We start from the raw sequence: 25,299 nt of genomic DNA on the forward strand, positions 1-25,299 counted from the left end.
GTCAGAGGCCTTAATAAAAGGGGAAGGAAGACCTAAATTCTTAATCCACAAGTGACTTAGTTCCTTTCTGTATTAGAGATAAGATTACATGGCCTAACATAACGAAGTGCTTTGGCACACAGACAAGTGCAAATGGAAGGCCTGCTTTTCAGGGTCAAGATTCTCTACTGTTTACTAGTGTGCTCCTACCATACTCCAACTTACAATTTGGCATTTTGTTTCTATTTGCCCTTATTCATTGTAAGTTTATTGAGAAGCCTTTCAGGTTATATCAACCCTCACATAGTAACTCTACTTTGAGTATATGTTGATTAGAAAGTACATTATTACTTTATTACTAATAAACTTCTATAAATTTGGCATAACTTAAATGGATATGCCTTTAATAATTATACAGAAGCTATATGTGCTTAACAGATACTACTTAAACATGGGAGATGTTTAGTTTGTAACGCTTAGTTGATGATGGAATTCGTGGCCCCATTGTACTAATCATGTAGTTCCACAGTGCGTGAAGTCACTATTCTAGAATAGGGGTCAGCAAACTTTTTCTCTAAAGGGCCCGATAATAGGTATTTGAAGCTTTGTGAGCCATACTACCTCTGTTCCAACTACTTTTTTTTTGCCATTATAACATGAAAGCAGCCAGAAATGACACCTAAACAGAGGAGTGTATCTGGCTCTGAACTATTATTCTTATGATTTTTGCAACCATTTCAAAATGTGATACTATTCTTAGCTCATACGGTATACAAAGAAGGAATGGCTGGATTTGGTCTATGAGTCATAATTTGCCAGTCCTTGGTCTCATAGGCCACATTTCACTTCCAAAGGTTGAAGTTAATTGCTTTCTTCATGTGGAGATTTTGTACAACATGAATGCTGCTAAAGAAATAGCAACAGTGTTGCCATAGTGCCTCTAAGCAGTTAATGTGCTAATTACATATGAATTTTATAGTGTTACTCTGTTAAAATGTACCTAAAAATATGTATATAACTATTTAGTGGAATGCTAGCAAAATCAGCTGTAACAGTGTGACAGTTTGTTAGGTAAGAACTCTGCTCAGAGGAAGTGGATGTGCCTTTTATACTAACAGGTAGTTTTTTAACCATTTTTATATCAATGTAGCTGAATCCAAAGTGAATATCAAAGTCTCCTAAAGATTCTCATACATATGAAAATTCTTATTCAGAAGGACTGGGGTATATACAGGGTCTGGCAGGAGTAACACCTGCTTGAGTGTGGTTGGTAGAGTATTAATATGGGTGTAATAATTTATAGTTTTAATTTGAACAAATCACCTAAAATGCCATATGGTGTGTTTGAGTCTCATATTGTTATGTTACAGAATTACATACTTATGATTTTGTAATAAAAAGGGGGTGTTATTTGTGCCGGACCCTATATATCCTTGATGGAGAACATTTGCATTCTGAAATGAATTTATGGCTATAGAAGAAGGATTTTTGACCTGGCACCCATGAATTTATATGTCCCCAAAACTATATGCAAATTTGTGTGTAAGTTCTGGACAGTTGCCTGCCACAGCTTTTATCAGATTCCTAAAGGACTGTGTGCTCCCCCTCACCTACTCCATTACCCTAGCCAAAAAAAAGTAAAAACAGAAACAAATTAGAATGCAATTGACCCTTGAAAAATGCAGGAGTTAGGGACACTGACCCTGACACAGTTGAAAATTTGCATGTAACTTTTGACTCCCCCAAAACTTGCCTACTAATTAGCCTACTTTTGACTAGAAGCCTTACTGGTAATGTAAACAGTCTTTTAACACATTGTATGTTCTATGCATTATATACTGTATTCTTCAGTAAAGTAAGTTAAGGATATCATAAGGTCGAGAAAATATTTATAAAATATTTATTGGGAAAAAATTCATGAATAATTGGACCCATGCCATTCAGACCCCTGTCTTTCTTGGGAGTACCTGTATTCTCCTATTATGGTAAATGCACCTGAGTTTAACTTGGTCTCTAAACTACCAGCATAACTCGCTTATCTCTGGCTTCTCACTGCCTCAACTCTCTGGAATAATCATCTATATCTTTTTTTAACTTTTTCTTAGGCAGAAATTTCTAGCAAACTCATTTTCTAATTCTATCCTTCCAAGGGTGTAGGCTGCCTTGAAACATCCAGGATTTCTTTTGTGCTTTGTTATTTTCAGTTAAGAAGAAAAACAAAACAACTTTTAACCTTTTGAAAGCTGTAGACAACTAGTTTGAAGAATATATTATAAAAGACAATCTAATGGATTGGTACTCTAGAAAAATATATTTCTGATTAGTGAATTAGATCAACTGATTATCATGCTTAATCTAAAACTACCCTTAATTCTACTTTTCCTTTATCTTAACTCTTACAATGTCTGAATTTTTCCTTTTAGGAGAAAGCCAAAAAAAATTAAGTTTCCATGTGCAAAGTATAGAACTATTGTTATGAAACATCATTAGAAAATTCCATTTTTAATTTTATTGCATTCGTTTTCATTTAAGGGTCTACTGCTGAGCCAGTTTCTCAGTCTGCCACTTCTGATTATCAGTGGGATGTTAGCCGTAATCAGCCCTATATCGATGATGAATGGTCTGGGTTAAGTATGTCCTTTTAAATTATCAGTTTTTGCTTTTTTGTTTGCTTTTGGTTCTTTTTCAGAATTTTTTTCTAGCATCCTGAGTTCATGCTTTATATTTTAATTTTAATCCTACTTTCTCACCTCTTTTAGGTCATAGTAATATAATTTAATACCAAGTGTACTACTTATGAACTGATTATTAAATACCTATAGAATTAAAACTAAATTTACTTTTCATGATTGAGGTATTTAAACATGAAATTTTCTTGTAGTTTTTCTAGTTTTTAACATTTTGTTTTAAGTGAACATTGTGTTTCTCTTCTTAGTTTTAGTATAAGGAGTAAAGAGAATATACAGGAGTGGCTTTGAATTTGTGGGGTGTGCAGGTTTTTCTATTGGTAGAAAACCATTTGTTCAGCCTAATTTCCAGTGGAAGCATACAAAGATTAAAGGCAAGAGTTTTGTTGTTGTTTTTAAAGAAGAGAAAAATACTATGGTTTTTTTATGTTCATAAAGTTCATACTATCTTTTTTTTTTACTGGATTTTTTCCTGTCCAACTCTAAACCTCAGAATTATCATGGCACATTATTTTGTTATTTATTTAGCATTTACCTTTTGGAATTTTCCACCATTTTGGTTTTTATAAAACATGTTTTACATAATATGTTTTGTTTCTTCAAGTAGAGTTGAAACTCAGCAGATAGGAGTGCTCACGCTTTCACGTCCTCAGGGCCCCTGTGGCACTTCCCACACAGCTGCGCAGCAGTGACCGCGATAAGAGCAAACACGCAGCTCTGTGCCAGCCAGGCGCTGGTCTGCGCCTTACAAATACATGTTGTTAATTTAATGCTCACCAATTCTGTGAGTTAGGTGTTTTCCATATTTACCATATTAATAAACTGAGGCAGAGAAAAGTTATCTAACTTTCCCCAGGCCACACAGCTAGTTAAGTGGGGGAGCTGATGTCAGACTTCGGTAGTCTTGCTCCCGAGTCCATGCTCTTAACCACTGCACGGCATAGCCTGGGTGGTAATCGTGAGGGTAACCTCGAAGCACAGCACATGGGTTAGTCTGTACACTGGTGAGTCTCTGTAGGGATCAGTCCAAGTGCCGTTCTTACAGGCTAAGGGAGATGAAGTTGGAAAGGTAGATTAGGTAGGACCGTATTGTGAAAAGCCTTGATTTACTGGGCTAAAGCGAGTACTTTAAAATATAGTACCTCATGTGGCTTGGACTTTGTCACTTATCTTGGAATCTAGATTAACTGAGCTGAAAAATGGAACAAATAATCTGTCTTACCTATTGTACTTCCATAGATCATTGAAAGGTTTTAATGAGTTATTGAATGAAAATTATAAAATATCATACAAATCCAAGGTATTACAAAGACGTGGAAGCACTGTTTTCGGAAAAGCCAGTCTGTCTGTACTTTGGGAAGAATGATTAGGGACGTGCCAAATAGAACTGAGGAGTTATTGTAAGAAAATAGCAGTGAGGTATCTCAGGCAACTGTGGGTGGAGGCCAGGGAAAACAGGGCAAACAGGTCTCTAGGCTTCTTAACTTGGGGAGAACAACTCCACTTTCATCTAAGAATTCTTGTAATATGAAAAACGTGACTGGCTGCTAAAATAAAAGGCTGAAAAAACCTGTATCCTCGTGATTCTGTACTTAAAGTAATAAGTATCTGGAACACCACATTTCTCAAGTTTGTTATGCTATAATTGGCAGTCTTTTGAGTCCAAAATTTCTCCTTAACCTCATTTCCTCTGTGAATTTCATTTTTTGTGTTACCATCTTTAATGTGGTTAATTTGGGTACTCAGGGAATTTATTTATTCCTCCTAAATTTGTAGAGGGCATGATTTAGTATTTGACATTAGTAATCCCAAAACAAACACACTCTAGGGTTTTCATTTAACAGTGTAATATGATTAATATATTGACCCCCTGGTTTGAGGCATAGTATCTTACAGATACTGAGACATCAGTATCTTACAGAAAGACATTGCTTCTACCCAGGCACTTGAACAAAAGGTTAATGTGCTAAAGTGGAGCATACTATTTTAAGGACAGATATTAATCTATCAATTATTTTGACCATAAAAGAACATCATCATCATAACCCCTATTAAAAGTCAGATTTTGAATAGAACTTTGTTTTTGTTGGCACTGCGTAGTTGAAGGAGTTAAGAGCATGAGGTGTGAGGACTACCTGGGCTTAAATCTTACTTCTTTGCCTTTGCTCTTAGGCAGGTACATGATGGTTCTGTGCCTCAGTTTCATCATCTGGAAAATTCATAGTTCTTTTCTTCACAGCTCTCAAGCCCTCACAGAGTTGTTGAGAGGATTAAATGATATAAAGCACTTAGAACACTGCCCAATGTTGTAACATTTTAGTAAACGTTCAGTTCGTGCTACACTGGAGACAGTCTTTCTAACATAATTGTTTTGTTTTATTAAAGTTAATACTGAATTAAGTTCTGACAAGAAACAGGTGATAACCATTTTCTTACTGAGATAAAAATAGAGATTAGCTATGAGGTGCATAAATCTATAACATTATTCCTTGAGCAAATTAAATGGAGAGACAAATTGCTTACCATTTTGAAAATAGCTAATATGGTTCTTTGAAAAGACATTGGCAAACTAATGGAGGAATTTTGAGAAATAAGAAGTTATTTGTAAATGGAGAGACCTATGCTATGAATGAAACTGCACTATACAGTTTTAAGGAAACTATGTCTAAGAAGTTTATTAGCACATTAGGCCCATGAATGTTAAAAATTGTATGTTGAGAAGTCTCCTGGTGACAGTTTTTAGGTTTAGGTGATTGATCTGTTGTTTTAAAATAGTTTCGTTTGATCACCGTTAATATAAAAAACCCAAGATCAATAAACATAGAAAAATTACCAATAAAGTTTTATATAACCAATTGAGATTATACTTCTCTATTAATGTTCTTACAGAAGTGAAACCATAGTATAGTTAATCTCCAAACTTTATGGCCATCTAAGCCTTTAAAAAATAATTTTACTAAGTACTTCGCTAGACTTTTATTCCCTTCCCCATATTTATTAAGAGAATAGTTTATATGTTAGTATATTGCTCATCCACTTGCCAAAACTTGTTTGCTTAATAAAAGAAACTAAAATTGTTTTTCTGGTAAGAGGACTTAGAGATCTGGCTTATGGATAGCAATTTTCCAAATCTAGGTTTTTTGTTAGTGAGGCTTAAGCAAAACCAATGATAGCTTTGGCATTCAGATCTAACGGTGTTGTTAATGAATGCTTAGTATAATATGAACAATTGATTGTAGACATTTACTAGATTCCTTTATACTTCTGAAAATGATTTCTACATTAAGGTACACCAAATGTAATTTATTGAGAGATTTAGTAAGATTATGAAAAATAAAATTTAATTGTGTATGCGTGATAGCTTAGAAGCAGGTTTTCCATTTTAATGTAGTTTCTTAAGGTAACTAATATTTTTAAATGTTTTTGAGACAATTAAGCTTTTATTCAACTAACTTGTGTATATGTGTGTTATGGATATCTTTGGAGGAGTGCTATGGATTTTATAAAATAAGAATTAAAGAAGGAGACTATAATTTCAGTGCTATAACTTCACAAAAAATAAACATTTAGTTAATTCTAAAAAAAAAAAGCAGGTTTTCTATATAAAAACAATAGCTACCATTAATTTAGCACTTACTGCACTGCTGTGAACTCCTTTACATGCATTCTCATCTCATCCTCTCAGCAGTCCTGTGACATAGATACATAGCCCATTACGGTTAAGAAATTTAGCAAAAATCACATAGTTATTAAGTGGTAGAGCAATATTTAGACGTGGAACTATTTGACTCTAAGGTCCATGTTCTTCACCTCTCTGTTAATGCTTTTCAATCCTGGCTCAGGATACCTGCTTGTATTACTGAATTCAGAAATACAGGAAGGGACTTTCTGTTTTATAAACACATTTCACACTTGTAATCATTTGTTCCATGTTTCTCCATCCCATTTCTACTGGTTTAGCCCTCTTCTCCCTTTCCATAACCCCTGTGACAGAATCTGTCACTCTGTCTGTTGTACTTACCTATTTCCATTCCTGGGTAGACAGACTATGAGCTCCATGGAGGTGGGGAGAGTTATGTCACACTGATCTTTGTATCTCTGGTATCTACCTAGTTCAAGTTCTTATACATAGTAAGTGCTTAATGAAATGAATTTTCTGTAATTCCACTGTAAAGATACATCTGTTATTAATGTGTTATTTTCTTGTATCTCTTCCTCCTATAAATTTGGGATTGTACTATACAGACAGTTATGTCTGTGATTTTTTTTTCTGTGAAAATTTTTCCAGATCTTTATATATTGTTTCGAAACATAGGTTTTAAAGCCTTCTTGAGGTTGTCATAATACCTCCCCTTAAAAAAAAATAATAGAGTTCACATGGAAAATAAGAATAGCAAAGAAAACAAGAGTAATGCTGGCAGATTTGTTTTCCTAGGTAATAAAATGTATTACAGAATTATATTATGTATGGCACTATCCCAGGAATAGATCAGTGGAATAGAATAGAAATTCCAGAAGCATACTGAAACATATATAAAAGAATTTAGTATTTGATTTTTTTTATTTTATTTTAATCATTGTTCAAGTACAGTTTTCTCCCACTTACTCCCATTCCAGCCCACCCACTCAACCTTCCCCTCTTCCCCCCCATTACCCCCGACCCTTAGTTTTTGTCCATGTGTCCTCCAAATTTGTTCCTGTAAACCCTACCCATTCCCCCCTGAAATTCCCTCTTCTCTCCCCTCTGGCCACTGTCAGTCTGTCCCCTATTTCAGTGTCTTTGGTTTAGTATTTGATTTAAGTAGAATTTGGCATTAGTGGGAAAAGATTAGATTTTTCAATAAAGCAGTATTAGTGTCTAGACTTGTGAACTATTTAGAAATGAAGCCTAACATGTGTCATCTTAAACCAGTGTAAATGCAGCCTGACTGTGAGTCGTCATTGCAGGCATGTGCAGCAAGTGTGTGGGATGTCCTGGAAGAGGAGGGAAGAATCACCTTTGAGAGCTGCTTATTTTAATCAGTGTAAAGCCAGAGAAGGTTTTTCCTTTTTAGAATATGCCAGTGATAGCCCCCCGCCCAAAGAAGGTAAAATTCAGTGCCTACTAGAGTGAAAGAAGGGAATTCAGAAGTCTAGAATAAAAATTCATTCTTGAGATTAGGGTGATAGAAGACCTGAAAGCGACTCTGCTGTTTTGGAATGAAGGTTCAAGTATGTGAGGAGGAGGGGAAAGAAGAGGTTAAGTATTCTGTTGTGACAGTGAATTTGAAGAACCTAATCTTGAAAAGCTCATAAGGAGGGGAGGAGTATAGGGGGAAAATGACAGGTAGTGAGCATAATTTTGGTACTGCTGTTAAAGGTTAGTTCATTCTGTGCCCTAGAAAAACATCAGTTACAAAAGTGTAATAATCAGAGCAAAGAAATGACCAGTTTTTAGATGAAGATAGACCTAAACAGTGAAAAGAGAGCAAATTCAGGAGAATGATAACAAAGGAAGTAGAGGGTATGGAATTAAATAATTAACTCATTAGTTTTCTGGAGTTTCTTAGAAATTCTATTTAGTTAACCATATGATGTGCCCAGACGTTGGGCAAAGGTTTTATTTCGGGTTTTGGGGGGTTTTGGGGGGGTTTTCTTACTATCATGTTACTGGGTTTTTTCTTAGCTTATAAAATGTGCTTGGGAGAAAGAACCGTAGTTAAGATTACAGCTTAGTTCATCATAAGGAATTTTAGTTTTTGCATTTTAGTTTTTGGCAGAAATGAGAGATACCTAATTCACACTGTTAAATTTTAGATGGTCTGTCTTCTGCTGATCCCAGCTCTGATTGGAATGCCCCAGCAGAAGAGTGGGGGAATTGGGTAGATGAAGAAAGAGCTTCACTTCTAAAGTCCCAGGAGCCAATTCCTGATGATCAAAAAGTGAGTAAAGGGATTGGCGGGTATGTTTATTTCTTTACACCCAACTATATTAAAACTATTAGTGGGTATAAATCTGTATTCTAAGTATATCCAGTGCTAGAACTGCTTGAGAGGCATTCTGATCACATTTACTCAATCATCATTTGCCTGCATGCCTTCTCTAGATTACCTTTCCCCCTACAAATTGTTGAGGACTCTGTGTGGAAATTACTACTAGACATGGATAAGAAAGCAAACAACAGTTCCTGTCCTCTTATCAGAATTATTATAATAGCCTACCAGCTCTTAATGTGTTTTAGGAAAGAGTAAATTGGTTTCCAGTGAAGATTAAGGAAGGCTTTATAGCAACAGACAAGACTGAGAACATCATGAAAATGGCACCCAGGCAGGGAAATAGGTAACGTGTTTGGGGGTAAATAGTACACATGTATGGAATCAACTGGTGATAGGATCTATTATTTACATGTCTGTCTTCCCTGTCTAGACTGCGTTCCTTGAAGAAAGGGGCCATGAAGTTTTTATTTTTGTAGCTCTAGCAACATGCATTCAGTAAATGAATAAAAAAATGAAAGGAAATATATATATACCTTGCAACATTTTTATGCAATTCTGTAAGTAATCAGAACCTATTGACAGCTTTTAAAGTAGAAGTAATTACTACTAGGGTAAGGAAAAATTAGGCTGGATGTTGTGGCGAGACAAGAAGACCAGTTTGAGAGGCTATTTGTACTTTTTACGGTAAGCAGTAAAAAAACCATTACATGAATTGGGGTAGAAGATAAGGAACTAAGTCAATAGCTTTGAAAAATAAATGGAAGTGGTATATACAAGAGATATAAAGGTACTGATCAAACTTTGCTACTAGTTGGTTGTAGGAATAAGGATAAAAAGTCAAAGAGGCCGTGGAGATAAAAGGACCATCAATATTGAACAAACATTAACTGAGCATCTGGCATGGGTCAGGTATTGTACTAGTGGAGAAACAAAGATAAATAAGACACAATTACTGCCTTCAAGGATCCTGCAGTCTAGTTAGGGAGGAGGGGAAGGAGGCAGGCACATCAATAGATAAAAGTAATGTATGGTATTTGTTGGGTATTATGGAAGCATTTGGGAGTTTTAGCAAAGGCGTCCTGGAGATAAAAGCAGAATGTGATGAAAAGCATGGGCAGAAATGAGACGGGAGAGGGAGGCAGGGCTGGATTCTAGAAGTCCTTGAATGTCATGTTTTAAACCTTGGATTTTATCCTATAAATGATGGAAGAATTTTAAGCTAAAGTGGTTTTTGTTGGTTGGTTTTTTTGGTTTGTTTGGCTACTGTGACAATCCACATAGAAAAAAATGAGTGGAGGCAAATGTGAATAAAGGCAGGTAGAGGCGGTTTAGCGGTCTCGGACAGTAGTGGTAAGAATGGTGTATGGAGTAGAGGACACATTTGAAAATAATGTGAAGTACAATCAGCAGGGCATGTGATTAGAACTGAATGGAAAGTCATCAACTATGCTTCCAGGATTGTAGCTTGGACAACTGGGAGGGTGGAAGTGATACTTCCAACAGAGAACATAGCAGAGCTAATTAATGGAGGGAGGATGGTTGGTTCAGTTTCGGATGTTAAATATGGGGTGTTTTGTAGTTATACCTGAGAGAAGTTGGTCATACCAGGTTAACACTTCAGGAAAAGACCTGTATTTGGAAGTTATTAGTATATGGTGAATAAAACTTTGAGGGTGGGTGAATCTGGGGGAAATCGATAGAAATTGAAAAGACAACTGGAATTAGCATAGGAGTCTGGGGCTTCCCTATTTCTAAGGAGAAATAAAAGCCCAGGAAAGAGACTGAGGAAGAAGAGTTCTGGATCACAGCGGCTTAACACATTTGCCTTCTGATAATTTAAAGCAGTTTATTGGAATAGTTGCCATATTGCAGTAAGTTGAATAAATGAAGGTTAAAAATAGTATTAACAAGTATAAGATTTTTCAGTAAGTGTGGGTAGGAATGGAAGGGAGGTAGTGGATAACAGCAAACTGGTATCAGGAAGGGTTTTGTTCGAAGGTCTTTTGTATTTTAATGACAGGAGAGATTTTAGGGCAGGGGTCAGCAAACTGCTTAATGAAGGGCCGTGCAGTAGTGCAAAATGGCCATAGGCAATACAGAAGTGAACTTTGTTTACAAAACCTGGCATTGGGCCAAATTCATAGTTTGCCTGTGCCTGTTTCAACATATCTGTAGACAAAAAGGGAAATGATCTCAAATAAAGTAAAAGTTAAATATAAATGAAAGAGATTTGACTAATAGAATAAGATTCCAGCAGCCGGGGTGGGGGAATACTTAAGATACAAGTAGATTGTGGACTGACCTTTAATTGGAAGTAATACCTCTCATCTTCACAGACCAAAGAAAGGGAGAGGTCCTAATAGGGTTACTACTAAGGGTGTAAATAAATGTAGAGGAGGACAGTTACCAGGTAAAATGGAAAGTCTGAGGGGAAAAACAATAAGGACTTTTTGGTTGGCCCCACAAAAGCTTCCTAGAGTCAGCCGGAGCTGAAGGCAAGAGGGGTGAATGGGCAGAGCACAGAGGGTAGTGAAATTACTCTGTGTGTTGCTGTAGTGATGGTTGCATTTGTCCAAACCCATAGGACGCCCACCACTGAGCTTGGACCCTGTGGTAAACTGCAGACTTCGAGTGCGAGTGATAAGGATTTGTCAGTATAGGTTCATCAGTGACAGACGCGCCACTCTGAAGGGCATGTTGATGACAGCGGGGTGGGGGCAGGTCTGTGCATGTGTGAGGGCAGGGGTGAATGGAAATCTCTACCTTCTGCTCAGTTTTGCTATGAACTTAAAACTGCTCTTTAAAAAAGATCTATTTTTTTTAAAAAAGCTTTTAGTGCAGTACCTTGGCACACAGAAATCATTTTGATATTTATTGAATGTTTAGTGAACATACAACTAAAAAACTATTTCTCTAACTGGAACTTTCTAGTGCCTGATCATCAGAATTTTAATAGAGGAACTACTGAATACAGTAGACTATCACATATCATAGCAGTTCTTTTTTCTGAGTATATTCAGAGATGTCTTCTACATTTCTAAGCAAAAACACAACACCATCTAAATGGCCATTTAGTTGGGGAATGGATAAATAAAATGTGATCTCTTTGGCCCTGACTGGTGTGGCTTAGTTATTTGGGCATCACAACGTAAAACAAAAGGTTACCAGTTTGATTCCGGATCAGGGCACATGCCTAGGTTGCAGGTGCAGTCCTGGTCAGGGCATGTACAAGTAGGCAACCAGTAGATGTTTCTCTCACACATCAGTGTTTCTCTCTCTCTCCCTTCCCCTCTGTCTCTTTTTCTTTTTAAGTGATCTGTTTGTACAGATGCATACTAGATAGATTTTTTAAATGAATTAAATAAAGCTATGTTAATATATCAATATGACTAGAATCTCAATGAATGAAGAGCAAATTACAGAAAGGCATAATACCATTTATGCAGATTTGGGGGGGGCATAAATTTATAGAAAAATTGAGTAGATAGACACAGAAGAAGTTCATGATAATGGTTACCCCCAGGGAGCTGCAGTGGGAATGGGATTGAGAAGGCATATAAAGGAATTTTTATGATTTTCAGAATATCTGAGTTAAAAGGTGGTATGGAATTGATTTCTGCCTTTTCCCCATGAACAAAAATAGTGTTTTGCCATGCAGAACTACATTTCTTTTATGGTTGGATTATAGTTAACTAAGTTGTACAGCATTTTGTTTTGTTTTTCTGTCGGTTAATAGTTTCTGTAAACTATTTGGTGGTTCATGAGACTTCCCAAATCATCTAATGGCTATGGTTCTGAGCAGAGAAACCATGATTACCCACATCATCTCTTTCCATAAGGATAGTCTAGGAATCTTGGCTATTCTTTGTTTATTCTGTGCAGAGTAAACAAAAAGCACTTTTCCATAAAAAATTCAGCTGCATGTTATATGTGAAGAGATACCATGAATACTAGTCATACGAATTTAACAGTCCTAATTCACTGGTTTTGTCACGCAGAGTGTTATTTTCAATGACATTCTCAGATCCAATTTTTTAATTCAGCCTTTTATTTGGAGGTGATTAGGAAGTCACATTCACTTGTAAGAAACAATACAGAGAGATCTCGTGTACCCTTTACCCAGTGTCCCTCAGGGGTGACATCTTGAAAGCTATGCTACAGTATCACACCAGCATATTGGCATTGGTGCAGTCAAGGCACAGAACGTTTCTGTCACTGCAGCGGCCCCTCGTGTTACCATTCATTGTGGTCATCTTCTTTTCCTTCCCATCCCCACCTCCTTTGTTGTCCCGTGGCCACCCAGTAAGTACCCTGTTCTCTGTCTCTATAACTCTGTCGTTTCAAGAATGTCCTATGGATAGAATTATATAGTATGTGACCTTTTGGTACTGTTTTTTCACTGAGCATAACTAGAGTCATCCAGATGGTTATGTGTCATTGGTTGGTTCTTTTTCACTTTTGAGTAGTAGTCCATGGTCTGGATATACCTCAGTTTATTGCACTTTGCTTTAATGTGCTCCACAGATGTTCATTTCTTTTTAAATTGAAGGCAAGACCCTTCACCAGCAAAAAGATTGCAACTCACTTTTTTGCAGTACTTGCATAATATTGGTAGGCTGGAACTGAACCTGCAGTATCTCTGAGGTATGCCTGTATTTACCCATTCTGTTGAAGGATATTTGAGTTGTCCTTCAAGAGGAGAATGACAGTTTAGGGCTGTTATGAATAGAGCTGTTGTACACATTTATTTACAAATTTTTATGCGATCATACGTTTTCATTTCTTTGGGGTAGATATCTAGGAGTACAGTCCTTGCATTGTGTGGTAGTTGTATACTTAATATTTTAAGAAACTGACTGTTTTCCAGAGTGCTGGTATCACTTTATATGCCCACTGGGAATGCATGAGTGATCTAATTTCCAGGCATCCTTTCCAGCACTTGCTGTTGTCACTGTTGTTTATTGTAGCTATTATGTTAGGTATATAGTGATAACTCATGACTTTAGTCTGCATTTCTCTAATGGCTAATAACATTGAACTTCTTTCCATGTGCCTCTTTGCCATCTGTCTATCATCTATCATGAAATGTCTGTTCATATCTTTTGCACATTTTCTAATTTTTTTACTGTTGAATTTGGGGTGTTCTTTATATAATCTAGATATAAGTCCTTGATTTATATATGGTTTGCAAATATTTTCTCCCACTCTGTGGCTTCTCATTCTCTTAACAGAGTCAAATTCAATTTTTTTAAGTTTTATTTTTATTGATTTTAGAGAGATACAGGAAGAAAGAGAGAGGGGGGCATCAATTTGTTGTTCCACTTATTTATGCATTCATTGGCAGATTTTTGTATGTGCCCCGACCTGGGATTGAACCCACAACCTTGGTGCATCACAACAGTCCCCAGCCTTTTTGGCACCAGGGACTGGTCTTGTGGAAGACAATCCTTCCACAGAGGGACAATGCTCTAAACAACCGAGCTACCCAGCAAGGGCCCAAATTCAATTTTAATGCAAGTAGCTCTGTATTTGAATTCTGAAGTAAAACAGAATTACCTTCCTAACGAGTCTTTAAAACCCAAGATTTGCACAGCTCTTTAACTGATCTTGTAGAAAGTGATGAAAGACATAAGAAAAAGCGGTCAATTGCAGACAATAGGGGAATGAAGTTCCATGTACTTTATTTTTTTAAGTATGTAATTTCAGATCAGTTTTATTGCTTGTTACTAATTTTTATTTGGTATTTAGGAGATAAAGGCTAAACCTAATAAATAAAACTATTTTATAATACTTTTCTGAATAATGAAAACTTAACCAATTGGTTCACTTTAACACTTTTGCTTTTAACATTAGGTTTCAGATGATGATAAAGAAAAGGGAGAGGGTGCTCTTTCAACTGGGAAATCTAAAAAGAAAAAGAAGAAAAAGAAGAAGCAAGGTGATGATAACTCTCCTGCACAGGTAAATATCAAAACAACAAGATTTGCTCATTAAACAAACACCTGCTGCTGGCGTGTACAAAGGAGACGTGCAGATGCTGAGACTGTGTGGAGATGAGAGACACAGTGTGAGACATCAAATGTATTTGAAAATCACAGAATGTTTCAAAGATTTTGTACATCATACTATAAAAAAAAATCTATGTTGCTCTAAAAAATATCATATCAAAGTTGTAAGCCCAAAAGTAAATAAATAAAATTCTAAATTAGTCCAGATGCATTTTGGTTTATATTGTGCTGAAATGGAAAAGGAGGTACAGTATTTTACACATGCAGAAATTCCCTTTGAGTAAGTGGAATGTGGAAAATTAGAATTCTAGCACAATTAGGAAAACCATGTGCATGATGAGTGGAGTCTTTCACTTTGCTGAGTTTGTTGACCCTTCCACTTAGTATCCTTTCCTGCTTCTTTGGCTTCTACCAGAAACCTTTTATTGCTCCTCCATTTTCCTTTTCTTTTCTTTGGTCTTTCCTATTTAGAGAACATTGTTTAGATTATAATATAGGTGAAAACAAACATTTTTATTTCTGCCTTACTAGATTACTAGAAATATGCATAGGATTTACTTTGAAAGCACTATATCACCATTCCATTACAACTTACTAAAATTTTATTTCTTACAACCATGTTAGATAATTGTTTTCATTTCTCTAAATGTAGGAAATAGCCAAAACTTCTAGAGGATAGCCTATGTATAATTTTCCTATTAGTTCTACTTTGGAAAACCGTTGATGCATGACTTTTCAAGGAAATATGTGTTTAGAGTTTTTTTTGTTGTGGGAAGCACAACCCTTTATAAATGATGCCAGTTTGTTATCATGATTTGTTTTTTCCCTGTAGTGGGAGTTGATGGGCATTGAGGTTAATGCGACTCAGATCAATAGACATAAAAACTGGACTGATGAGAAACGTGATTGACAGCTCTCTTGTGTTAGCCAGTACCACCTGAATCCATTTGGCCAAACTTTTTCTGTGTTGCTGCGACTTAATTATGGCCTTTCTGGCTTGTGGATTAGATGGGTGCCTTTTAAAAGAAAATTTGAGAGATAGACATATTTAATAAATTTCAACTTACCGGAAAAAGTCACTAAATTGTGAAAGTTCCTGTGGTATTTTGATATTCTTTTTAAAAATGTTTGATCTGTTTTTTAAAATACAGGGAATAAGTATAAAGGCTTTAGAGTCATAGCCCTTCTTCACATTTCAATTTTGCCATTGTTTAAATGACGTGTCCCCGAGGTTCTGTGTGAAGTAGGTAGCACACAGTGTCCTACCTATAAATGACCACAGTTTTTAATTTGTTCATTTTTCAGCAGAGTTGTCTTTAATTTTTGGTATGTGGTTGGCGGGGCTTTCTTACCGTTAGAGTTCAACTTGGCATAGAACCAACTGATGTCTTCTCATTAACTTGTACAGATTGCAAATCTTACATACATTCCAAAGCTACTTGCTCAACTTAAATCCACAACAAAATTTTGAGTAAGTGTCTAAACCCACTATATTCTGAACAAGTTTTATAGAATATCATTGTTGCAAGGAAACTGTCAAGATCATCTTAGCCATTTGTTTTTTTTTAAATGGCCATTTTTATGTATGAGCTTCCTAAAGAACAATACAATTCACATTGATGCTTCTATTTAATATATTCTAGTTCATACTTAATTCACATACCTAAGCATGTAATGTGTTTTAGAATTACTTCATTGAAACTTTTTTAAAGTCTGAAGGCCTATGAATGGAAATGTTAAAAATTAGGTAAGACTTTAGAAATTATCTTGGCAATTTTATTTTTTTTTAAGATTTTATTTATTTACTTTTAAAAAGAAGGGAAGGAGGGAGAAATAAAGGGAGAGAAACATCAATGTGTGGTTGCTTCTCACACACCCCATACTGGGGACCTAGCCAGCAACCCAGGCATCCAGGCATGTGCCCCGACTGGGAATCCAACTGGCGACCCTTTGTTTCGCAGCCTGGTGCTCAGTCTATTGAGCCACGCCAGCCTGGATGGCAAATTTTATTTTATGGTGGAGGGAAGTAAGGTTCAGGAAAACGAAATGGCTTGTCCTTGAGATTATACAAATAAACTGTGTTGTGGCCAAAATGGAAATTCCTCTGTCCAAATTTCTGCTATGTAAACTTAATTTGTCTAGAAATGCATTTGTATATAAATTTTTCATTCCTTAATGAAGTGAAATGCTATTTCTAGAGTCTTAAGTTCAAGTATCAACTAATTCACTGTGTACTTTTTTTCAAAGAAAAATATACTGATTTAGTTTATTCTGTTTGAGTTGGTTTTGTATATGAAAGTGGTTCCCATTTTAGGATGTGAGTATTGTTTTTTAATTCATAATTAATTTAAATCCCTATGGATGTATAATATGTTCCAAATGTGTCTGTGTATTATAAATCTTTGGATAATTGCTTTTATATGCTCTTTTAGGCTGCTTGAGCAGTTTCTGAACTAAAAAAAATTATTTTTTGGAATACCTTCTGGACATTATTAGTACAAAAATGAAATGGATATTAATTAGTAAAAATGGGTAATTTATATCATCTAATAGACTACTTTTCTCTGTAGGACCCAGAAGAAATAGAAAAAGAGATTAAAGAAGAGCTTCCAGTGAATACCTCTAAAGTCCGTCCAAAACAGGAAAAAGCTTTTTCTTTGAAAACCATAAGCACTAGTGATCCAGCAGAAGCACTCGTCAAAAATAGCCAGGTGATTTTTTATATTTAACGAATAAAATTTTGATGACTTGAGAATTGCATTGATACTTTATTGAAGTATTATGTGAAACATGTAAAGTACTCAAAATAATTTATTGCTCACAACAACTGCTACGAGAAAGGTAGGAGCCATGGATGTGTCTGAAGACACCATTTTACAAAAGGCCTAGGCCAGTGGTTGCTATTTAGGTGAATTACATCATACTGAAATACATTAAGTTCTACTGGAGTTGTATGGCCCATTTATGTATTCATTCAAAAAATATTGATTGGGAACTATGTGCCACACACTTTTAGATTTTGGAGATTATCAGAGAACAAAGGAGACAAAAAGATCTCTCTCATTGTAGAGCTTACATACTTAATGAAACAACTTTAGATAAGAGCCTGAATTACTACTAAGAGAAGGAATTTGTAACAGTCTTGTATAAAGCAAAGTCTTAACCATCCTTCCTATTTGTATTTGATGCTTTTATTTCCCTAAAAATATTTATAGATAAAAGGATGCAATCTCACTACATTCATAGGTTTAATTGGACTACATAGGGTCATTTGACATTTTGATGTTTGATTTAAATTATTTCCAAAGGCCCTCTTGTAAAGAATATTTTAGTCTTTTTGTGATTTAACATAGATAAGTGAGAAACAGGAGGAAAAGAGATTAAAAATAAGTACTAAAGCTTTGGGGTACAAAATAAATACAGGGAACACAAAGAAGCTGAACTGAACAATGAAAATGCTGCTCCAGATACCTGAAGCAAGAAGGAAGAATCCCAGCAATTACCTGGGTGCGCTCGCTGGGCTTCCTCTGTTTCCTTTCCCATTGTGCTTTCTTGAAGCCATAGAACCTGGAGAAACAAAGGGCAGGAGAAGCATCACTTACCTTTATTTCTATATTCAAAATAGTGATCACAGGTAAAGCTAAAGGGTGTGATGATCTCCTACCTATCCACTACAGCCTCAAGGTTCTCCCAATATTGAAGATTCTATTATTACCTGGTTCTGGCAGTTCATTAACAGATCTCAGTGAGGCAAATCAGTTTGCTTACCTCCTTTCTGCACCCAGGTTGAAGAGAGAAGCAAGACTCAAGAGTCTAGTCCCTAAGCATTATGATTTCACCAGCAGACTGGAGAAAACTGAATAATTGGACCTGAGTTTAAGTTGCTTTAATTGGCAGTACAAGTAGCCATAGTCAGCTTTTGTCTGAGGTCATCTTCTTCCTTGGGTAGGAAACTGAAGTTACTGCCGCTTCTGTTTGAGATACCCATACCCCTTGAGAAGGAGAAAAGGGGGGTATCACCTACTGACAGTTCTGAAATTGGCTATTTTTTTTTAAGTAGCTCAAATTTCTTTTTAAGATTTTGTTTATTTTTAGAGAGGGGAATGGAGGGAGAAAGAGAGAGAGAGAAACATCAGTGTGTGGTTGCCTCTCACGTGGCCCCCACTGGGGACATGGCCCGCAACCCAGGCATGTGCCCTGACTGGGAATTGAACCTGCGATGCTTTGGTTTGCACCCCGCGATCAGTCCACTGAGCTATGCTAGCCAGGGGTTGGCTATTTTCTTTTTGTCGTTCACATGAAAACGTTTTGAGAAGCTGAGAGTTGGTGGAAAGTAGAACCACTGACTTGCTAACAACTACAAAATCATGTAATTTACTTAAAAAGAAAGATATAAAAATTAGTGAAAATTACTTCTATTTGAGATTCAGTAAACATCTTGTAAGTTGAAACATTTTTACTTCAACCTATATTTGTGGATGTTGTAGGTAAAGATATACTTGGATCTGTCACTAGAGGGCAGGCATGAGTTGTGCTTCTGGAAACCATCTTAGTATTTACTTGCTGCTAAACAGCCTCTAGGTATTACTATAACATTTAATTTTGTTTGAAATTTCTTACAAAAAATATAAAATAATCGCATTCCAAAATAGCCTATCAAGACTCTTCCACCTGCTGTTTCAACCGAGCCATCTGTTACTCTATCAAAAAGTGATTCTGACAAGAGCTCTTCCCAAGTGCCACCAATGCTGCAGGAGTCAGAAAAATCTAAGTCAAATACTAAGCAAAATAGTGTGCCTCCTTCTCAAAGTAAGTAATCTCATTTTGGTTCTTATTGTGTGCTCTCTGTACTGTTTGTAAGTGTCACTATCTTGGAAGTCTTCTGATCTTAGAGCAGCCTTGTCCTTCCTTTGCAAAGGCTCGATTCCTTGGAAACTTGCAGACTCAGTTATGAGGGCCAAGGAGCTGAACTCACTCCAGGCAAGAACAGTGGCCAGGGACATACACAAAGGAGGACGCTATAACTGCCCTTGTCCTCCTGGTCCATCCCTTTTGGGGTACACAACTTCTTGAAACTGAAGATTGTTTTGTACCTTGCCCCCCTCTTTTCTCCTTCAGTTACCTTTAGTGTCCATTTTCACTTTTATTACTAGATTGAGCCATATTAAATGATCATTTCTCTAAGTCAAAACTGGTAAAAGGTCGTCCATATGGTTAAACCAAATAATTCGTTGGCATTGAAAGGAAAAAGAGGAAGGCAGACATAAAATAACTTAAAACATGTAACTAGAACTTAAAGACTTAAAAATAAAATTTAAGGCATTCTTAGTGGATTATAAAGCATGCTTTCATTGGTACTACTTTTATTTTTGAGACATAACAGTACTTACTATCCTCCTAATGTTTTTCCTCTCTTTTTTTTTCTCTTCTTTTCTCCTTTAGCCAAGTCTGAAACTAGCTGGGAATCTCCCAAACAAATAAAAAAGAAGAAAAAAGCCAGGCGGGAAACGTGAATTTTCTTTTCCTGAATTGGACATGTGTTTGCAAACACTGTCTTGAAGATTATGCTGTTTATGCAATAATTTGTGAACATGTACAGAGTTTTATATAAATTTAAACCAATTTTTAAAACAAAACTGTGAACACAACCACCATAAAAATGGAATCAAAGGAAAGTTAATTTATGAAAATTAAGAGGTCAGCAGAATATACTACAGTGCTGGAAGACACTTGGGGAAAGTCTTTTCAATTTAATGAGAACGATCTTAATTTAAGAATATCATCCTGGTTTTACAACAGTGCCCTGTTTACAACAGATTGTGCCCTATCTCATCTGCAACTGAGGAGTAAGGATTCTCATTAGAGAGGAGGTTGCCTGCAAACTAGGCGACTTCTTGGATTTTATGCACGGAACTTATACCATTTGAATCTGTTTTATGCTTAAATCAAAGTGCTTTGATCAGATGCATAATCTGCCATATCTTTACATATTTGTTGGTAGCAGTTTGTATTAAAGGAATCACAAGTGCAAATAAAAAGTCATTTATCATTTATTTAACTAAACTGTCATGGTTTAGTTTACAGTTTTTAAAAAGTTCTTAATTAAAACATTGAAAATGCAGTTGGCACTTATGGCTTATGAAGTTATTTTTGATAGTCTTACATTACTTGAATTATTCAAAGTACAATATATTTTAAATTAAGAAAGGTAAACTATATGTATTTGTTTTATACTTTAAGGATGAAACTCACAAATAATGCTCTTGTTTATGATTTGAAAACTTTCAGGCAAAATGCAACTCATATTTTTTCTTTCCCTAGCAATTACTTTTTTCCAACGTCATCTCTTCTTCATTACTAATACTTTTTTGACTTTAAAAGTAAAATCTTTCACAAACTAGTTCTATAGACAGAACTTTGAATATATGATGGAGAATGAAAAACTAGAGTCAGACAGCTTTAATTGACATTGTCAAGACCTCCAGTTATCAGGAATACATTTTTTTACTGCCTTAACCAGTAGTGCGTAGAATATGCATCAATTTCTTGAAGGGGATTCGTGTTTTTATAAGAATTTTCATGTAATTATTACAATCATGGTCAAATAAGGAACGTTTCCTGCTTGAAACTGTATTGATTTAAATGATGTGTGAGCTGTTTCACCACTTTCAGGCACTGTGTAACTCTATTGTAATAAACTGGCAGGTGTCTTTGTAACTATAAATAGTGCATGCTCAGCCATGTACACTGTAAATAGCCTTTACCAAATGTGTTTGACAAGGACCATAATTAACATCACTTAGTGAATTGTGATTTTTAAAAAAGCCATGATTTATTTGATGTTGGCTTAATGGTTTTTATGTGGCGCCAAGAATGAAACTGTTTAGCTGTAACCAATGGTACTGATCTATCCACCCAACGTTGTCTTCATTTCATTTGACTGTGGTTTGATAGTGTTGCATTGTCAGTCCAGGGAGGCTAAAGAAACAAAGTGGTTTTAGTTTTGCTGAAGACTGGCCTTATTAATGTGCAGCTTTCCTAACAAGCGATGATTAACTTCTGTCAGGTGTTAACATCCGTTTCAGGAACATGGCCGTATGTTTACATGTCAGAAGTTTTGTTTAAATCTATGGTATTTCTAAGTTGATTTGTTTAAATAAATTCAGCAAATGGATAGCATTGTTTTTATTTGCTTCAACATTGGGGTAAATATGCTACAGTGCCAGGAATGGATTTCTTCAAACGACTTTATTCTGTTAACCTTACATAGATGATTCCTAGGTAGACCCGAGGATTCCTGAGTTGCCAGCACTTTGTGAGGATCTGACACAGGAGAATTCGGTGGGGAGTCTAATTTTAGGACGTGCCAAAAGATCTGTGCCCAAAAAACTTTCATTGAACTCTCTCAACTCTACCTCACCATTTCTTTATCTTAGAATTTTGTTGGCTCTGTCAAGGGCAGGACTTGACATTTCTCCAGTTTAGTATCTGCCAGTCAACCATTTACGCCAGATGTTAGAGGGGCTGTCTTTTAAGGAGAGATGAAGTGTCAGGATAGAGAAGCGCGCTGCTAACTTGGGGTGGATCCACCGTGGAGATCCTTCTGTCCTTTCTCTCCGGCTCAAAAGCCAGGACGTAGGTATTATATTTTATGATATGATGGCTCTGAGTGATGAAATTAGTAAGTTAATTCTCTTTCATGTGTGAGGTGCAAACTCTTGCACAATTACAGTATTACTGATTGATCTTTACCTGTCCCTAAGGTCTTGATGTGATCTGAAAGTAGTTTCTCAAATCTAAACACAGGAATTATTCCCCATCATCAACTCAGAAGGTACTAGAATTAAACAGTGAATCAGGGAGGAGGGAGAGAGACAGGATTATTGTCCTTGGGAGCTTGGATTAGATGCTCCCCAAACTGTTAACAGGGAGATGATTGATTCCTTTAGTTTTTATCAGGTCTGGAGGGGAACCTTGTTCTGATGAGCAAGTAAGGCTCTTACAGAAACTACTTTAAAATCTTGCTAATCCCTCCTGTCTCCACATACTGAAGATTCTTCTGTATTCTGGATCCGGGAGTAGTGTTAGGATTTCCCCCAGTCAGGAATCCTCCTTATCTGTACTCTGAACTAAGTGAAACAGGAGTTGAGAGAGTCCAAAAGTACTGAAATCAGAAATCATTAATGTAATTTGCCATGTCTACTTTGTGCATGCGTTTTGTTGGGGTGGGGAGAGGGCAGTGGAAATAATTCATTCAAATCTAATGTTATTATTTCATAGGTTAATCTGGTTTGTATTTGAGTTAAAAATATTAAAGGGCAATATTTAACTACAGAGTTTAGTTTTTCTTAATTAAAAACAGTCCTCTATTAATATAGTGTGAAATATTTTTCAAAACCTAGAAATTAGGTTTAAGATGTCTAATAGATGTCTTAAGTCTTTCCTGTAAACTCGTTGCACAAACTGGAATTACTTTCCAAAAGACTTAGGGAATGCAAATATGTTATTTGTAAAATGCATTGAGATTGTAAATAAAACAAACCATTTTGTTTTGTTTAAATTGTTCATTATAGTTCTCTTATGGGGAGGGTCTTCTCAGTCATTTTGCATCTAAAGGTAGTCCAGTCATTTACTTTTTGATGTTCTCGATGTTTCTGTCTGAAACCAAAGGAGCACTTGCAGCCTTTACCAGGCAAGTGTCTGGAGTGGAACACCTCCTAGAACGTCCGTCCATGACACTGGGAAACGGCTTTGTCTCACATCTTGTTAGCAGTGGGCGTAACTGCTACTGGGCGCATTATATCAGTTGTACCAACCTTTAGATTACGGAAATGACTCAGATTTGGCGTTGTGTATTGGTTCAGCTGTGTCTCCCAACAATAGCAACTTAAACAAGGTGTTTATTTCTCTCCCATGCAAAAGTCTGGAAAGGCAGTCCAGGACCACTATGACACTGCAGGGTGAGGGGTCCACGTTCCTTCTGTGCTGCTTCTCCTTGTTCTCAGCAGGCGGTTTTCATGTCACCGCTGCACAAACCTGCATCAGCTAGAAAGGTCCTGTCAGCATTTCTGTGTCCTTCCTCTAAGAACAAGCCTGACACATTACTCACACTCCATGGGCTTATCAACCTAAACTTAATCACTGGCTCCCTAGCTACAAAGAGGGATGGGAAAGAATCCTTGCTGTGGTCTGTCACGGGCCAAATTAACATTTCAGGATTCATTACCGAAGAAGCAGCAGAGAATCAGGGATGAGGCTCAGCTAGTAGTACACTAGGTATCCCTCACCCAAACAGTCGTTTTTAAAGTCAGATTTTAGCTTATCCGGTTCAGCAGAAATGGTGAAATCTTTTGGATGCTGCTCCAAATAGCAGCTAAAAATGTTCCAATATATATGTAATAGATTCTGGAGGAAATTTCTGCCCCTTAATGAAAGCTTTAAATTACAGAAAAAGGCTGAAAGAAACTTAGCCCATCATACCTGTACTGCAAGTATAGATTACAAGTTTCAATAAAATTACCCTGGTGTACAAGGAAACAAGTCATTGCTACTATTCTTTCTAAATAATTTAACGGGAGAACAATTTCTGTCAAACATCAATACAGGCATGTGAGATATAGGGCGTTTGCTGAAGTTTATGAATAGGCTAATTTGAATTCAAGGTCATCCCCGTGATAATGGCATTCTTATTTGTATATGTGCGCTTTTTTTATTTATTGTATCAAAGCATTTAAAGTGAATATATGTAACATGTACATAAGTTATAAAGCATAATAAAATGGACACCTGTACCACCATTCTGCTTAAGACATAGAACATTACCAGTGGGGATACTGGGGGTGAACTTGACTTTTGTTGTCGTCTGGTAACAGGGTCAAGCAGGGAAAGCCATGGGTGAAAATAGCTGCTCTCAAATGCCCCAACTCATCACAGGTCCCTTTTGGTGCCAGAGCTGGCTAAGGGGCCCAGGTGACATTGGGCCTCTTCATAGAAACGTATCAGGGCAGCCTCCCTGGCGTTGGGAAACTGTCATGTTTGGGGACAATGACTACATATGAATGATGCTGCCAGAGTTGTGTAGTGGACGTGCTGTGGCAGGCCTTCCGTGAGGAAGGAGGACAGCGAGGCTGCAGCCATGAGCTTACCCAAGGCATTCAGAAGAACAGCAGGTGCCTGGCGGGGGGCAGGGTTCCTCCTGAAGTTCTGAGAGGCAGCACACTTCTGGCAAACACCGCAGCAGGGTGTATGGCAAACCAGCAAGAGCTGTTAGTCACTTAGGGGGATTGTGATTTCTTTCTCATCTAAACTATCTGTAATAAAAGATAATAAAAGTTGCAACTATTCCCATTTTGTAACAAAAGTGAAATCACAACAATGACAGATGTAAGAAAATCTGTCGTAGCACTGGAATGAGGAAAGGAGGCATTGTGTGTTGTTAGCAAATAAAATCCAGTGATTTATCAAAAGAATAAAACACCCATCAAAAATGCAAGTGTCAGCCAGTGTCAGAAAATCTTACACACTTCCTGTTATCACTAAATTAAAGCAGAAAAAGTGGTTATGACACTGCTAAAGAAGTTTATAAAAATCCATTCCAAATTTAGGGGGTTTAAGCTTAAAGTGGGTGAAATACTAAAATCTTGATTAAAT

General features: G+C 36.5%; 1 protein-coding gene across 3 annotated transcripts in view; it reads left to right on the forward strand.

Annotated features, from left to right (window-relative positions):
* The window catches only part of MTDH (metadherin), a 59,262-nt gene extending 34,816 nt beyond the window's left edge, over positions 1 to 24,446 (forward strand). For 2 of the 3 annotated variants that reach the window (XM_028533525.2, XM_028533526.2), the window contains 6 exons: positions 2,512 to 2,610; positions 8,463 to 8,587; positions 14,495 to 14,602; positions 17,220 to 17,360; positions 19,302 to 19,458; positions 20,092 to 24,446. In XM_028533525.2, coding sequence (XP_028389326.1) covers positions 2,512 to 2,610; positions 8,463 to 8,587; positions 14,495 to 14,602; positions 17,220 to 17,360; positions 19,302 to 19,458; positions 20,092 to 20,162 — 701 coding nt within the window. In that variant the 3' untranslated portion in view covers positions 20,163 to 24,446. The remainder of the gene's footprint in view (positions 1 to 2,511; positions 2,611 to 8,462; positions 8,588 to 14,494; positions 14,603 to 17,219; positions 17,361 to 19,301; positions 19,459 to 20,091) is intronic. The other variant, XM_028533528.2, reaches the window with a different exon arrangement.
* The last annotated feature ends 853 nt before the right edge of the window (positions 24,447 to 25,299 follow it).

This window comes from Phyllostomus discolor, chromosome 7 (assembly GCF_004126475.2).
Source record: "Phyllostomus discolor isolate MPI-MPIP mPhyDis1 chromosome 7, mPhyDis1.pri.v3, whole genome shotgun sequence".
NCBI lineage: Eukaryota > Metazoa > Chordata > Mammalia > Chiroptera > Phyllostomidae > Phyllostomus > Phyllostomus discolor.